This window comes from Myotis daubentonii, chromosome 2 (assembly GCF_963259705.1).
Source record: "Myotis daubentonii chromosome 2, mMyoDau2.1, whole genome shotgun sequence".
NCBI lineage: Eukaryota > Metazoa > Chordata > Mammalia > Chiroptera > Vespertilionidae > Myotis > Myotis daubentonii.
Genome location: NC_081841.1, coordinates 19,067,283 through 19,082,126, shown reverse-complemented (window position 1 = coordinate 19,082,126; position 14,844 = coordinate 19,067,283). Strand labels below are relative to the sequence as shown.

Genomic DNA, 14,844 nt, shown 5'->3' with positions numbered 1-14,844 from the left:
AATTTCAAACTTACAGAAAAGTTTCAGTAATATATAAAGAACTCCTTAGCTCAGCTGTCCAGCAGATTCACCATTTTACAAATTTTGCCACATTTGCTTCCTAATTTTCTCTCAAACACACACACACACACACGTACGTCTATTTTTTTCCCCCCTCTGAAACATGTAGAGTATATTAAGTTTAAGTCTCAGGTCTATCACTTCTTACCAGGATGACTTTGGGCAGTTTTCTTAACCATTCTGAATCTCATTTTTCTCTTCCACAGATAATAACTTTTAGGGTTATTGTAAAAATCAGAGAAAAATGTATCAAAAGTGCCTGGCACATGGTGGGCACACAATAATTATGGTGTGATTAATAATATTGTTATCATGATCATCATTATTACTATTATCATTTTAAGCTTCTTGTAAAATAAATTCGAAGTTTGACAAAAAGTTCATGTTGCTTCTACTAAAGTGGTCCTGACTTAGTTATTAAAAACAACTTCTGCAGTCTTGTTACTACTGCTTGTTTTCAGAAGGAACAGCCATTTAAGGAATGAAAAACAGCCCTCTGCCTTTTTATTTCTACTTTACTATTCCTTATAACAGCGGTTCTCAACCTGTGGGTCGCGACCCCTTTGGGGGTTGAACGACCCTTTCACGGGTCGCCTAAGACCATCAGAAAACACATATGTAATTACATATGGTTTTTGTCATTAATCACTGTGCTTTAATTATGTTCAATTTCTAACAATGAAACATGAGGAACTGTATTAAAGGGTCGTGGCATTAGGAAGGTTGAGAACCACTGCTCTAAGAGTTTGGGATTCTGGTTTCCTTCCTCTTAGTAAACTATTGTGAGGTCAGTGAAGTCATTTGAGGTCCTAAATGCCTAAAGCAATGTTAAGCTCCCCCTGTTAGTGAAGAAAAAGAAGAGGGAAAAATATCTGTTCACTGCAAATTGGGGAGAGAGCTAACATAACTTAAATCCTGCTATCTGTTAGGCATTGTGTTACATATGCCTTACAGACTTTTTTTATGATTATCATTTGTAGGTAATCAACTAAGTTTTATGTTCAGAATACTTTTAAGATAGAAGCAAATATGTATATTATTTTAGAAAAAAAATTAAAAATGGCTACAATAACATGGTGGTATATGAATAAATAAGTTATTTGATTTTGGGGGAGCCCTTTTTTCCATGAAAGTGATGTTTAGATGAATCATTGTTAAATTCTGCTTTTTCCCCTCAATGCTCAGAATTGTAACATTACCAATAATATGGGTAATAACTTAATTGTTTTTATTTATTCACAAAATCATATATTCTTTTTAAAATTATTTTAAAATTAATTTTATCGGGGTGGCATTGCTTAATGAAATTATATGTTCCTTCAAATGTACTATTCTATGATACATCATCTATGTATTGCATTATATGTTTACCACCCCAATCAAATCTTTTGTCACCATATGTTTGACCCCTTTTAGCCTTCACTACCCTATACCCCACCCCACCCCCCTTCCATCTGGTAACTACCATGCTGTTATCTGTGTCTATGAGTTTTTGTTTGTTTTTCTTTTTTAAAAAATTTAAATTCTTCATTGTTTAAAGTATTACATATGTCTCCTTTTCCCCCCATTGACTTCTCCCCGGCTGTTTCCATCCCCCAGCACATGCCCTCACCCCCCTACTGGCTGTGTCCATGGGTTACAAGTCATTTGGTTGATCTCTTACCCCCTGTTTTTCTTGTTTGTTCATTTGTTGCTTTCAGTTTTATATTTTTAGAACCTCGCTTCTGATAAATTTCTTTAGGTGTACTAACATTTTTATATTTAATTTCTATAAGGTTTGTCACGAAGCATCAACACAGATATTTTATCTAAGGAAACAGACAGTGGAAAAAATCAGGATTTCTCCAGTCTTGATGATACTAGAACAAGTAGTTTGGGGGACATGTTCTCACCTATCAGAGATGGTAAGTCTGTTCAGATCAGAGGATCATGTTCTGTTGCTGGTAGTCTTACATTTTTATTCTGGCTAAGAGATGTGGGTAGCAGCTTCAGTGTAACTCTTGTGATGACAGTTTGCTCATTTTCTCAATCCCTGGGGTGGTATTTTTCCCTTTGTCATGGTATTTTAGGTAACTATACTCCAAAATATATGCTGGTAATTTTCACAAGGGAAATTTGCAAATAGTTCTGAAGTTAACATTTTAATTTCTACAAAAGTTTCTTAAAGGAAGTTTTGCATTCATAGGCAATCTTTTACTTGTATTTACTTTTTAATAAATTTTTGTAAAATCTTTGATATTGATAGATAAAAGATATCTTCTTAACTTAAAAAACATTTGTTTCTGTGATTATTAGTATTTAATTGGTATTTATTAAATGTTTTCATGGAGAAATATGGCTAAGTGATATATTGCCTCATCTTTTACACTATGTATGAAACTATCTCACACACACACACACACACACCCCATTGCTAGTAGATGTTGCCATTTTTTTTAAAAAAAGTAAAAACTTTGCCAGCTTGTTGAATGGAAATATTATTTATCATTGCTGTTCACACTGTATGAACTAGGCCCATTGTTTGGCTGTGTTCTTTTAGTACTAATGTTCATTCTATTAACCTTAATGGGATAGTTCCACTGCTAATAGCAGCATTACCAACAATATAGGTGAATTTCTAGAGAATATTTTGGCAGGTTTAAATACTCATACTTTTGGCCTGATAATTCCATTTCTATAAGTTTACATAGACAATATTCTGAAAAGCCCAGAAAGATTTGTATGTTTACTGTATAATAGTGAAAAACTGGAATGAATTTAAATGCCAACAATAGCAGGGTGTTTAAATTGTTACATGTGCCTATGGTCTTATAAAATTTCATTTTTTACTTCAAAATTGTCTGCATTATATGTTTACCTTTTCCCCCCATTGACCTCTCCCTGGCTGTTCCCCTCCTCCAGCATTAATTTTCTCCAATTAATTTCATAATCAGAAACAACAAATACATACATGATTATATAGAACTAGGGGCCCGGTGCACGAAATTCGTGCACTGGGTGGGGGTGGGGGGGAGTGTCCCTCAGCCCAGCCTGCCCCCTCTCACATACTGGGAGCCCGCAGGTGTTGACCCCCATCACCCTCCAATCGCAGGATCGGCCCCTTGCCCAGGCCTGACGCCTCTGACAGAGGCGTCAGGCCTGGGCAGGGGACCCTCATTTCCCCCCATCACTGGTTCTGCCCCCAGCCCAGGCCTGATGCCTCTGGCCCAGGCATCAGGCCTGGGCAGGGGACCCCCAGACCCTCCGATTGCTGGCTCTGCCCCTTGCCCAGGCCTGATGCCTCGGCCAGAGGCGTAGACCCCCATCACCCTCCAATCGCCTGATCGGCCCCTTGCCCAGGCCTGACGCCTCCGCCAGAGGTGTCAGGCTTGGACAGGGGACCCCTATCTCCCCCCGATCACTGGCTCTGGCCCCCGCCCAGGCCTGAGGCCTCTGGTCCAGGAATCATGCCTGGGCAGGGGACCCCCATCTCCCTCTGATCGCTTGCTCCACCCCCCGCCCAAGCCTGACGCCTCTGACCCAGGCTTCAGGCCTGGGCAAGGGGACCATCATATCCCCCCAATCCCCGGCTCCGCCCCCCGCCCAGGCCTGATGCCTCGGCCAGAGGAGTTGACCCTCATCACCCTCCGATCACCAATCACCCGATCGGCCCCTTGACCAGGTCTGAGGCCTCCGGCAGAGGAGTCAGGCCTGAGCAGGGGACCCCCAGCTCCCCACGGCTGCAGGCTCCGCCCCTGCCCAGGCCTAACGCCTCTGGCTGAGGCATCCGGCCCGGGCAGCGGGGACCCGCAGCTGCAGCGGCCCCGCCATCGTGGGCTCCGCTTTAGGCCCAGGCAAGGGACCCCTAGCTCCTGGGACTGCCAGCTTCGACCGTGCCCAGCTCCCATCGCTGGCTCCACCCCTACTTCCTGCTATCACTGGCCAGGGCGGCAAAGGCACCTGATTCTCCGATCATGGCTGGGGGGCAGGTCAAAGGCGGCCCCAGGGCCGCCTTTGCCCTGCCCCCCAGCTCTTAGCTCCCCCCTGGGTTTCCGATCACTGTCAGTGGCAGGGGGCTTCTTCCTGCTTTCCCTTTTGCCTCCCTGCATTGAGCCTACATATGCAAATTAACTGCCATCTTGTTGTCAGTTAACTGCCAATCTTAGTTGGCAGTTAACTGCCAATCATAGTTGGCAGTTAATTTGCATATAGCCCTGATTAGCCAATGAAAAGGGTATCGTCGTACGCCAATTACCATTTTTCTCTTTTATTAGATAGGATTACTGAGTGTCTTCTGCCTTACCCTAGCCTGAAAATTCTTCAGTTGCCAGGTCAAACTCCTTTATCTTCCACCTAATGAAAAAGGAAAGATTCCTTTCTTTCAAGACAAAGAGAGGTCAGACTGCATAGTTAGAGGAAAGAGAGGAAGGATGTGGGTGAAGGAGGGAAAAGTGGCTTGCACTGGAGTTGAAACAGGTTTCTGAAGTAAGTGCCCAGTTGGGGACCTTGTCTTTTGAGAACCCCTGGAGGTAACTATTAAGTTGAAGACTGTAGGAAGGGGCTTTGTGGAGGATTTTGAGTTATGAATGAAACCCTCTTTAACGGTATTGCAGATAAATAAAGAAATTCCTCTTTAATTAATTTAGCTATTTAAAAAAATATTAGTATATGAGCCATATGCCTTTCATTTATTAGAATTTTGTATTATTAATGAGAAGAAAACATGGCTACTAAATATAGTACTGCTTTCATTATCAAGAGATTTGCAAGGATGAAACTGGACTGGTAAAAGGCTTAATCTGTTTTGGTTCAATTTATTCATATTTTAAATACTTCTGCTTTTGTTAGGGGAAAACTAATAACTTTTAAAAGTGCATGTGTGCTATGCAATATATATATATATATATATATATATATATATATATATATATATATATATATATATATATATATAATATGATTGGATAGATGCACAATAGTCCTACTAATATGATAATCATTTATGACAATTTATTGGCCATTGGAGTTTCTGATGAATTTGACCATTTTTCTGTTTATTAAAATGGGGTTAAGCAATATTTGGTTGGTAATTGGTAAATGAATAATATTACAGCATTGAAATTTCTGCCATTGAAATAAATTTTAATAAAACCTTAAAACCTTATGTGTTTTATAGCATTGTATTGCTTGCAAAATGTTTTTGTGTTATTTCAGTTGATTCTCAATAAAATCTTGTGAGATGGTCAGGGCATTATTCCCTTTATATAGATGCAGAAACTGAAGTTTAATTGTATTAACATTTGTCCAAGGTCACAAAGCTAATAAGTGTATAGGCAGAACTGAATTACAGACCTTTGACTCTCACTACAGTGCTTTTCCTAGTGTACTTGGCTGTCTCATTAGAATAACTATCTCTATATATAAAAAGCTAATATGCAAAGTGTCTGCTCGGGAGTTCAACCCGGAGAACGGGAGTTCGATCACTCGCTATGATGTGCACTGACCACCAGGGGGCGGTGCAGAACATTGCAGGTGACCAGCCGCAGTGGTGGTGGAGTGCTGAGGGAGCCAGGGAAGGAGGAGGCGGTAAGGTGGGAAACCTGATCAGTCCTGATCGCAGGCCAGGCCTAGGGGCCCTACTCATGCACGAATTTCATGTATCGGGCTTCTAGTATCATAGAATTGTCTTTTTATATTTGCGCTGTGAGGCTAAAGAATGAAAGGAGGTTTATGTGAGTACTAGCTTTAACTTTACTCAGATTTTCTTCTTAAAATTATTATCCTTGAACACTTTGGGGAATGAATAGTAATTATAAGTTGCTATAGCATCTTTTTTTACTGTCTTTTAAATTTGATTTTCTAATTTTCTTACAGATGTTGTGGTTAACAAGGGAGGTGATGAGTCCGTAGGCAAAGGAGATGGTAAGAACTATTGAGAAGTATTTTAATGAAAATTGTGATATTGTGTTCTCTATTCCTGTGTAACAAATTACCCCAACATTTTGAATTTTAAAAAAGCAGCCTTTATCATCTCATAAAATGTGGGTTAAGCATGGCTTAGCTTGAGTGCCTTTGGCTTTCTGTCTCTTGGTGCTTTAATCAGGGTGTCAATAGGGCTACAGTCAGTCATCTCCAGACTTAACTGGGCAAAGATCTGCTTCCAAGCTCATTCATGTGTCTGTGAGCAAAGACGTTAATCGGTTTATTCCCCTGTGGACTTCTCCACAGGGAAGCTGACAACGGGCCAGCTGGCTTTCCTTAGAGCTGGTGAGCAGGAGAGTGAGAGGGGGCACCCAAGATGGAAAACCATAGTGTGTTTGTAACATAAGCTTGGAAGGTATTCTCTTTGTTAGAAGCAAGTTACTAGGTCCAACCCACATTCAAAGGGAGGGGATTACTCGAGGGCATGGATCCATGCCAGAAGTCAGGGATCATTAGGGGCTTTCTTAGAGGCTGCCTGCCAAGACATATACCACAGTGTGAACCAAATGAACACTTCCGTTGTCAAATACTGATTAAAATGTCCATTGTGTTTTTCAGTTTTCAAAGTATTTTCATACACAATATGTCCGTTAAGCCTCACCACTCAGGGAAATAGATATCATTATTCACATACTAGAGGCCCAGTGCATGGTTTCATGCACCGGTGGGGTCCCTAAGCCTAGCCTGCGCCCTCTCGCAATCTGGGACCCTTTGGGGAATGTTGGACTGCTGGTTTCAGCCTGACCCGCCTGGCAACCCGAAATCCCCCAAAGAATATAGTAGTGCGTGAAGCGGCAGGTGGCCGGTGAGGAGCCCAAGCCCAGGCCGGTACCGCGCCGCTCCTGCTCATCACAGCCTCGCTGTGCCTGCCACCACCACCACTTGGTAAGCTCATTGAGCGGTGCTCCCGCTGTGGGAGCACACTGACCACCAGGGGGCAACTCCTGCGTTGAGCATCTGCCCCAGGTGGTCAGTGCGTGTCATTGCGAGCAAATGGTCGACCTGTCGAACAATTGACCAGTTGCTTAGGGTTTTATGTATAGATTTGCAGATCAGAATGCAGTCACAGAGTTTTACGATTTTTTTTGCATCAAATAAGGGCTAGAGCTGACTAATGAACCTGATTTCTGAATCCAAATTCCATGTCTTTCCATCATATTAACCTGTCTGTCATGTTAAATGCTTTTGTTAAATATCCAACATTGGAGAACATCATATGCAAACACAGCTTTTTCCCTCTTTTTCAGGCCTTGACTTTTTAACACAATTGAACTCAGTGTTCCCTCCAAGAAAAAATCAAGGAGCTTCAGGCACTTCAGTATTGCATTCTAGTCCCTTTAATGTCTTTATGGGATCTCCCGGGAAAGAAGAAAATGAACATCGTGATCCGACAGCTGAACCTAAGAAAACGTATCTGGGAAAACAGGAATCTAAAGACTCCTTCAAACAGGTATCTGCCTGAAAGTGGTACTGAGCTCACTGTGTGTTTCTCACCAGCGAGCATGATGAAGACCGTCACTAGGAAGCAGGCAGCTGCCATTGCATTTGTCCTAACTAGTGACAGTGCTGTGCATTCACTACGTAGAAAAATACTCTTCATTCTTGGTGTCACGTGTTAAAAACTAAAGGATACTCTTGAAATCTATCTCTGGATGTGATGAGGATAGCAACAGGTGTCATACTCTGTTTTTTTTATAAGACAAAAAACTTGATATAGCTGTCTGTGTAGTAATATTTTATACCTGAATTTTTTAAGATGTATTTCCATTGTGGCGGAAAGCACCAAGTTGGTGGTCAAGGCAATTACACTAAGTCTTAGAGTAATTTATTTTTTTATTTTATGTTTTTATTTTTATGTGTCCTTATCCCCACATTACATTCTTAGAGTAAATTGATGGTGCTATAATACAGTACTCTATATAGAAGTTAATTTATTATGAAAGGATTCAAAATGATCAAATATTACCAGGAAGTGACCAGGAAGGCTGAATCTGTTGTGCAGTATATCCATTTATTTTCAAATTTATTTTTAGCATGATATTGTAAAGATAACATTCAAAAAGTGCAATATGTCTTTTGACTTATTTTTCAAATATTTCTGACTAGTTATAAACGAGAGGTTGGGGGTGTTTTGTGTGTGTGTGTGGGGTGAGGGCGTTGTTTGTTTTTGCCTGTGATCACTATTTTAAATTATATTCAACAGCCTGATGCTTAGTAAATGAACTTTATCATGTTATTATTGATATTGTTTTTGATTAGTAAACTTGATTTATTTGCCACCAGTCCTAGCAATTTTTTTTGTCTTTCTATATCCCTTTTTATTTTCCCTTTACCTGGCCCTACCCACTGGATAAAAGAAAGTTGGTACAAATTATGTGGATGATATGGGTAAAGCCAGAATTTATATATTAATTGTTTATTTTAAATGTGAAGTTTGCAAAGTTGATCTCCGGTGCTGATACTGGAAGTCTAAATACCTCTCCATCATCTAACCAAACAAGAAGTCCTGAGAAATGTGAAAAGCTAGAAAAAGAAAAGGAAGCCCGGTTACTGTATGAACCCACAATCAATGGATCCTCAGCTCCAAGTAAGTACATAAAACTTTCTAATGTTTGAAAGTGTTAAGTTGGAAACCCTCACTATTTAACTTGAAAGGAGTGATCACAGACAAAATTTTAAATGTTCAAAGAGTTTAAATGTTCAAGTTTAAAATTTATGACATTTCTCTAGCGTAACCCTCTTACTAGAAGACAATAAAATGTACATGAATGATTAAATATAACCACATTTATTTGACACTCTTGGTGTGAATTTCATGTTTGATCTCATCTGTAGGTGTCTTGATATAATGTGGTACAGATAGGAATATGGTATAGAACCCTGTGAAAATGGGTCAGTTACCTAAAATTATCTTTTTTAAAATTAAGATGAAGATTTATTTACAAAGATGTTCATCCCAACTGTATTTTTTAATGTTATTTTTTGATTTGTCAATTACAGCTGACATTCAATACTATTTTATATTAGTATCTTTTTCTCCCCCCATATTAAAGTCCTATTCGTAGAGTTAATACCACAGACCCAAAAACTTGATCCACACTTAAAGGGATATTAGGTTCACCTATAAGTGTTATCCATACAAAAGAACTCTTTGTGTAGAAGCAACTCTTTTATATAGATATCTGTGTTTTACCTTAAGGTTTCTATGGATACATTGCATTAGCTTAAACTCTGGGGCTTTGCCTGTAGCACTACTTTACTCATGTACTCTGTTGGTTTATCTAGTTTGTGCTGAAGCTTGTCACATTCATCTCTTATAAGAGGTTTAGAGATTCTTCAAGATCAGTTCTTCTGTCATATGTTACTACATTAGTCAGTGGCAATTCATATATATAGATAAATGACTATTAAAAATAATGTCATAGAAAGTTTAAGATTTGTATTCCAAACAGTGCATTTTTCTAAATGTTATAGGAACACTGTTCTTTGAGTTTTTCAAGTTTTCTCATGCCAAATCTTACTTAGAAATGTTTGATGACTCTTAGTCCAAGTTGACTATTATTATTTTCTTCATTGTTTTGTTTTAGATCCAAAGTTAGCAACCTCTGTCACTGCTGGAGTTGCCAGTTCACTGTCGGAAAAAATAGCTGATACCATTGGAAATAATCGGCCAAATGCACCATTGACATCTGTTCAAATCCATTTTATTCAGAACATGATACAGGAAACATTGGATGACTTCAGGTAGTAACTGTAAAACTTGTAAACAACCCAATGCCAATTGACAGGAGAATGTACACATCAGTATAAACCAGTGAACTACAGATATATAGATCGTGAATCTTGAAAATGTGATACTGGATTATTTTCTAAAGGTACACTACTCAAGACTACATAGTATATGGTACTCTTTTTGTAATGCTCAAAGCAAGCAAATTGAAATGTATTCAGTAGAGAGAGATTCTATGTTATACAAATGTACTTGTAAAGCATTTTTTTGCTTAAGCAAAATTCACCAGAGTAGTATTGTCTTCTTTCTTGGGCTTCTCCCAAGAGTTAAGTGATGGAATCAGAGAGGAGCATACAGGAAGTTTCTATGATTTTGGTACTGTTCTAGCTTAGAAATTGTATGGTGGGTGACTGTTTTCTTTTATTATTATATTTCATGGTTTTCATGTATTCTTTTGTAAGCATGAATTAATAGCATTTTATTGAATAAACTATGTTATAACCACCCAAATAACACCTTCCTATTTTATCTAGACGTATTTTTTAATGGCTAAAACATAGATAATAGTTAAAACATTATAACCTAGTATATTATCTGTATTTCATTGTAATATAAACCTGTGTCTTGATAATTTCTATATTAAGGAATGTAGTATAGCATAGTGGAAGTAGATAGCCTAGGTTTATATTTTAGGTCTGCTATTTACTGGCTGTGTGACTTTGGATAAGTTATAACAGCTCTGTGGCTCAGTTACTTTATTAGTAAAAAGGAGGTAATAATTATAACTGGTGGTGAAGCTTAAATAAGTTCTTATATTTAAAGTACAAGAAAGTGCCTAACACATAGTAAATAAGTGGTAGGTGCATTGGTATTTTTATTAGTGTAATAATAATTGTTAACATACAATAATTTGAAAAATGAGAAAGCTTAAGTAGTTTCTTGAATGATATAGAGTTGGTAAAACTGTTACAGTTCTGACAAGTATTTTATATTCTTCCCTAGAGAAGCATGTCATAGGGATATTGTGAATTTGCAAGTGGAGATGATTAAACAGTTTCACATGCAGTTGGTAAGTATGATAAACGTTATTTTAAGTGAGTGTAGAGTTGTGGATCTGCAAAATCCATTAAAGGGTGATATAGTTGTTACTTGCTTATATCTAGTTCCTATGATAAATAAACAAGGAGTTTTAGAAATTTAAAAAGTAAAATAGTTTTTAACTAGTCACTCCCCCCCTCCCCCCCATCCCTCCCCGTGAGAGGCCAAGGGGCTCCTTGGTAGGAGGCACCAAAACAACCCCAATTGCCTGCCTCCTTAGGCTTTTATTGTAACAGCAGCTTGAACTAAAATTAATGTCTAGATCAGTGGTTCTCAACCTTCCTAATGACGTGACCCTTTAATACAGTTCCTCATGTTGTGGTGACCCCCAATTTCATTATTACAAATTGAACATAATTAAAGCATAGGGATTAATCACAAAAACAATATGTAATTATATATGTGTTTTCTGATGGTGTTAGGCGACCCCTTTGAAACGGTCATTCTACCCCCAAAGGGGTCGTGACCCACAGGTTGAGAACCGCTGGTCTAGATACAATCAGCAGGGTAAGTATCCTTGAGAAAGCACATGCTTCTACAAGGACAGGCCTAAAAGACTAAACATAGAGATTCCAGCAAAGCACCTGGGGGCGTGGACTTGTTTGGAAAAGTTAAGGTAGGGGCTGCTGCCTTTGGCAAGGTCCCCTCAGAGGCCCCGACCTTTCAGAGAATCTTCCTTACAGACTTTCCAACCAGGTCCCATGCTTCTCCACACATCCCCACCGAGTCCTCCTGCAGAAACCCATGCTTACTACATAGCTGATTACATTGTACAAAAGTTGGTATTTTTAATTTTGTGAAAATTCAAAAAATGTAAGTTATCATATGGTAACTCTGTGCTTAACATTTTGAGCAAAGTGTTTTCCGAAGTGGCTGTACCATTCATATTTCTACCAAAAATGCCTGAGGACCCCAGTTTCTCCACATCCTTGCCAATACTTCTGTTACCTGATTTTGTTATAACTCTCCTAGTCGGCATGAGGTGATAATCTCGTTACAGTTTTGATTTTCATTTCCCTGATTACTAATGATGTTGTACATTTTTTCATGTGCTTATTGGTCATTTTGGCCATCTTCTTTGGCCATCTTCTTTATATGTCCTGGATACAAGTCCTTATCAAATATATGATTTAAAAATATGTTCTTTAATTCTGTGGGTTACCTTTCAGCCTACTTTTTAACCTTTAATAGTTAAAGCAACTTTTTACAACTTTTTTTCTTTAATAAGTACGCAAAAAGCTCCTCGCATGTGCAAATATAGGCCTCCCAAATATGTAAGTTTTACTAGTGGTCTTTCATTTACATTAACAAAGCAGTAAGAGTGGTTAAGTCTGAGGAATATCATTTAGCTAGTTAATTGAACATGAGAGAAATGATAGCTGACAGTATGTAAAACATGCCAAATAAATGTGACATGCCAAGTAATTTAAAAAGAATTTTTGTCCTTTTCTAGAATGAAATGCACTCTTTATTGGAAAGATACTCAGTAAATGAAGGTTTAGTGGCTGAAATTGAAAGACTACGAGAAGAAAACAAAAGACTGCGAGCCCACTTTTGAAATTACACTGAATACCTTAATGTTTTTTAATTTGGGAAGTTTTTGGCAACACAGAACTACATGGAATCAGTGTTGTTTTTATGGCCTCTGGGAAAAATTTTCAAGTAAAAGGGTGATAGGATTTTACACCAACCACTTTTCATTCTCTTTGTCAAAAATATTTATATTTTTATATTAAAAGCTGTACAATGTATAATTTGCCTATAGGAAAGTAAGTAGGATCTTTATTTTTCTGAAAGCTTTAGATAGACACTAAGTGCCCTTTTTCATAAGACAATTGTGCAAAAAAATAGGTTATGGGTGTTTTAAAATCACCTTTTTTAACATATTTTTTGATTAACATTTGCCTTTCCAATTTTTTTGGATGTTTTTGGGATTAAAGAGTTTGATATGCATTCTATTTTTATGGAAAAAGTAATTTTAAAATGGCAATTGGTGTTTCTAAGCAATTAACTAATAAAACACAAGGTTGGTTACTAATTATTTTGTTAACTTAATGAAGTCAAGTACGACTACTATTTATTATTTTTACACTTGATATGACAATTTGTTGGAATTTTGAATTGTACAAATTATCTTTTATCTATTGCGTTTATGTTATTGGATTGTACTTCTAACAAATCTCTATTCTGGGTTGTTTTTTTTGTTTTTTGATGTTTGTTTTTTTGTGTGTTTTTGTTTGTTGTTTGTTTCTTAGCAAACTTAGGAGACTTCACTTTACCTATGAAAACCTGTAAGGATTTGAAAGATTTGACCAGAGCTGCATATTTACTAATTATCTCATGAATTAGTAATAAGCAAAATTATACTACAAAGTTTTAATGAACACGATTCAACTGATAATCAGTGAAAATTTCATAGTAGATACTAAATATTACTGTATTATTGCAGTTCATTTTCTCCCAAATGAGAAGTGTGGATGTCTTTTTGTGGTTTATATCATTAACTTTCTCTAATCCTTTGTGTGCCGTATTTAACATTTTTATATTATTGACCTTACCATCAAATTTAAAAAGGGTAATTGTCAAAAGGATTTATACCTCTTTGACAATAGATGGATGTGTACATCTACCTGTGATCTGGAGTTTTAATCATATAAGATTAGGCAGGTTATTGGCTTGTTTACCTTCTTGTAGTCTCTTGTCCCAAAGACTTAAACTATGTACCTTTTATATATTACTCCTGTCCAATTTTGACTTTTCAGATGAAAATACTAAAATAAAAAAGAAATTGAGTTAGCTTACTAACTTTATGATTTTCCAAAGCAATGGAAATTTTTAAGGATATTTTTTAATAAATATAAACATACTAATAACTACTTCAAGGAATAAAAACAGAAATACTACTTTTTCCTATTGTGGCTCAGAGAATACATTTGTATTGAAGCATAAAAGGGTGCTACTGTGATCTTTTTTCCTGGCAGATTATGAAAGCATTATGACTTGTAACAAGTTTCCTTATATACCATTATCAAGCAGACTAAGAAAACAAAAGTGTGTTTTGCCTATATGCTTTATTTAAATTCATTGATATTTTTCCTGTTGTCTTTTTCTGTACATGCACTTGATGTTTATTGAAAGAAGAGGGATAAATAAAACAATTTTAGTAACTTTATGTGTATAGATGAAACATTTTTTTGTCATAGAATTTAAAAGCTAATTAAGTACAAGCAAAATCTTTATATATGGAAAACCTGAAATTAAATGTTTGCCTCTTACCAAGATGAAATAATAGGGATTGAGTTTATCCATCTAAAATTTTTTAAAGAGACAAAATATGTGAAATAGTTTTCAAATAATGGACATTACACAGAATGGGACCATGATCCCTGAAAGAGGAAAGCAGATAAGAGCCAAGAAACTCAATGAACCTCAAGCACAAGAAATAAAATAACACCAAAGCACATTATAATCAAATTTCTTAAAACCAGTGACAAAGGAAAATTCTTAAGCAGCAAAAGTCAAAAGCTCAGAGGAACAAAGATAATGTCAGAGATAGTGGAGCAACCTCTTTCAAATACCAAAAGAAAATACCCAACTTAGAATTCTATACCCAGCAAAAACATCTTTTAAAAATTGAAATGAAATATTAAAACTTTTTCAAAACTATAAACACTAAAGGAATTCATCATAAGGAAATGTTAAAGAATGCTTTTAGTCAGAAGGAAAATAGTACCAGATAGAAATCTTCTGTTCAAATGAATGAAGAGCACCAAAAATTGTGTATATGTGAACAAATGTAGGATTTTTTTCTTACTTTATCTCTAAAGGTTTATTTACTATTTAAAGCAAAAATGATAAGCTACTGTATGGTTGGCACATAAGTAAAGCAAAATGGCTGATGACAATATTACTTGAAAGTAGTCTATGATAAAAATGTATAATGTAAAACCTAAAGCAATCACAAAAAGAAAAGCAGTTAAAACTAATAAACCAAC

The 14,844-nt window shown here is 37.0% G+C and overlaps 1 protein-coding gene across 4 annotated transcripts in view; it reads left to right on the top strand.

Moving 5' to 3' along the window:
- Nucleotides 1-14,021, top strand: part of NEDD1 (NEDD1 gamma-tubulin ring complex targeting factor) — a 34,414-nt gene extending 20,393 nt beyond the window's left edge. For 3 of the 4 annotated variants that reach the window (XM_059681921.1, XM_059681920.1, XM_059681922.1), the window contains 7 exons: nt 1,836-1,964; nt 5,914-5,961; nt 7,269-7,471; nt 8,455-8,608; nt 9,609-9,765; nt 10,754-10,820; nt 12,303-14,021. In XM_059681921.1, the coding sequence (XP_059537904.1) occupies nt 1,836-1,964; nt 5,914-5,961; nt 7,269-7,471; nt 8,455-8,608; nt 9,609-9,765; nt 10,754-10,820; nt 12,303-12,407 (863 nt within the window). In that variant the 3' untranslated portion in view covers nt 12,408-14,021. Of the gene's footprint in view, nt 1-1,835; nt 1,965-5,913; nt 5,962-7,268; nt 7,472-8,378; nt 8,609-9,608; nt 9,766-10,753; nt 10,821-12,302 lie in introns of those variants that run through there. The other variant, XR_009451136.1, reaches the window with a different exon arrangement.
- Nucleotides 14,022-14,844: the final 823 nt, after the last annotated feature.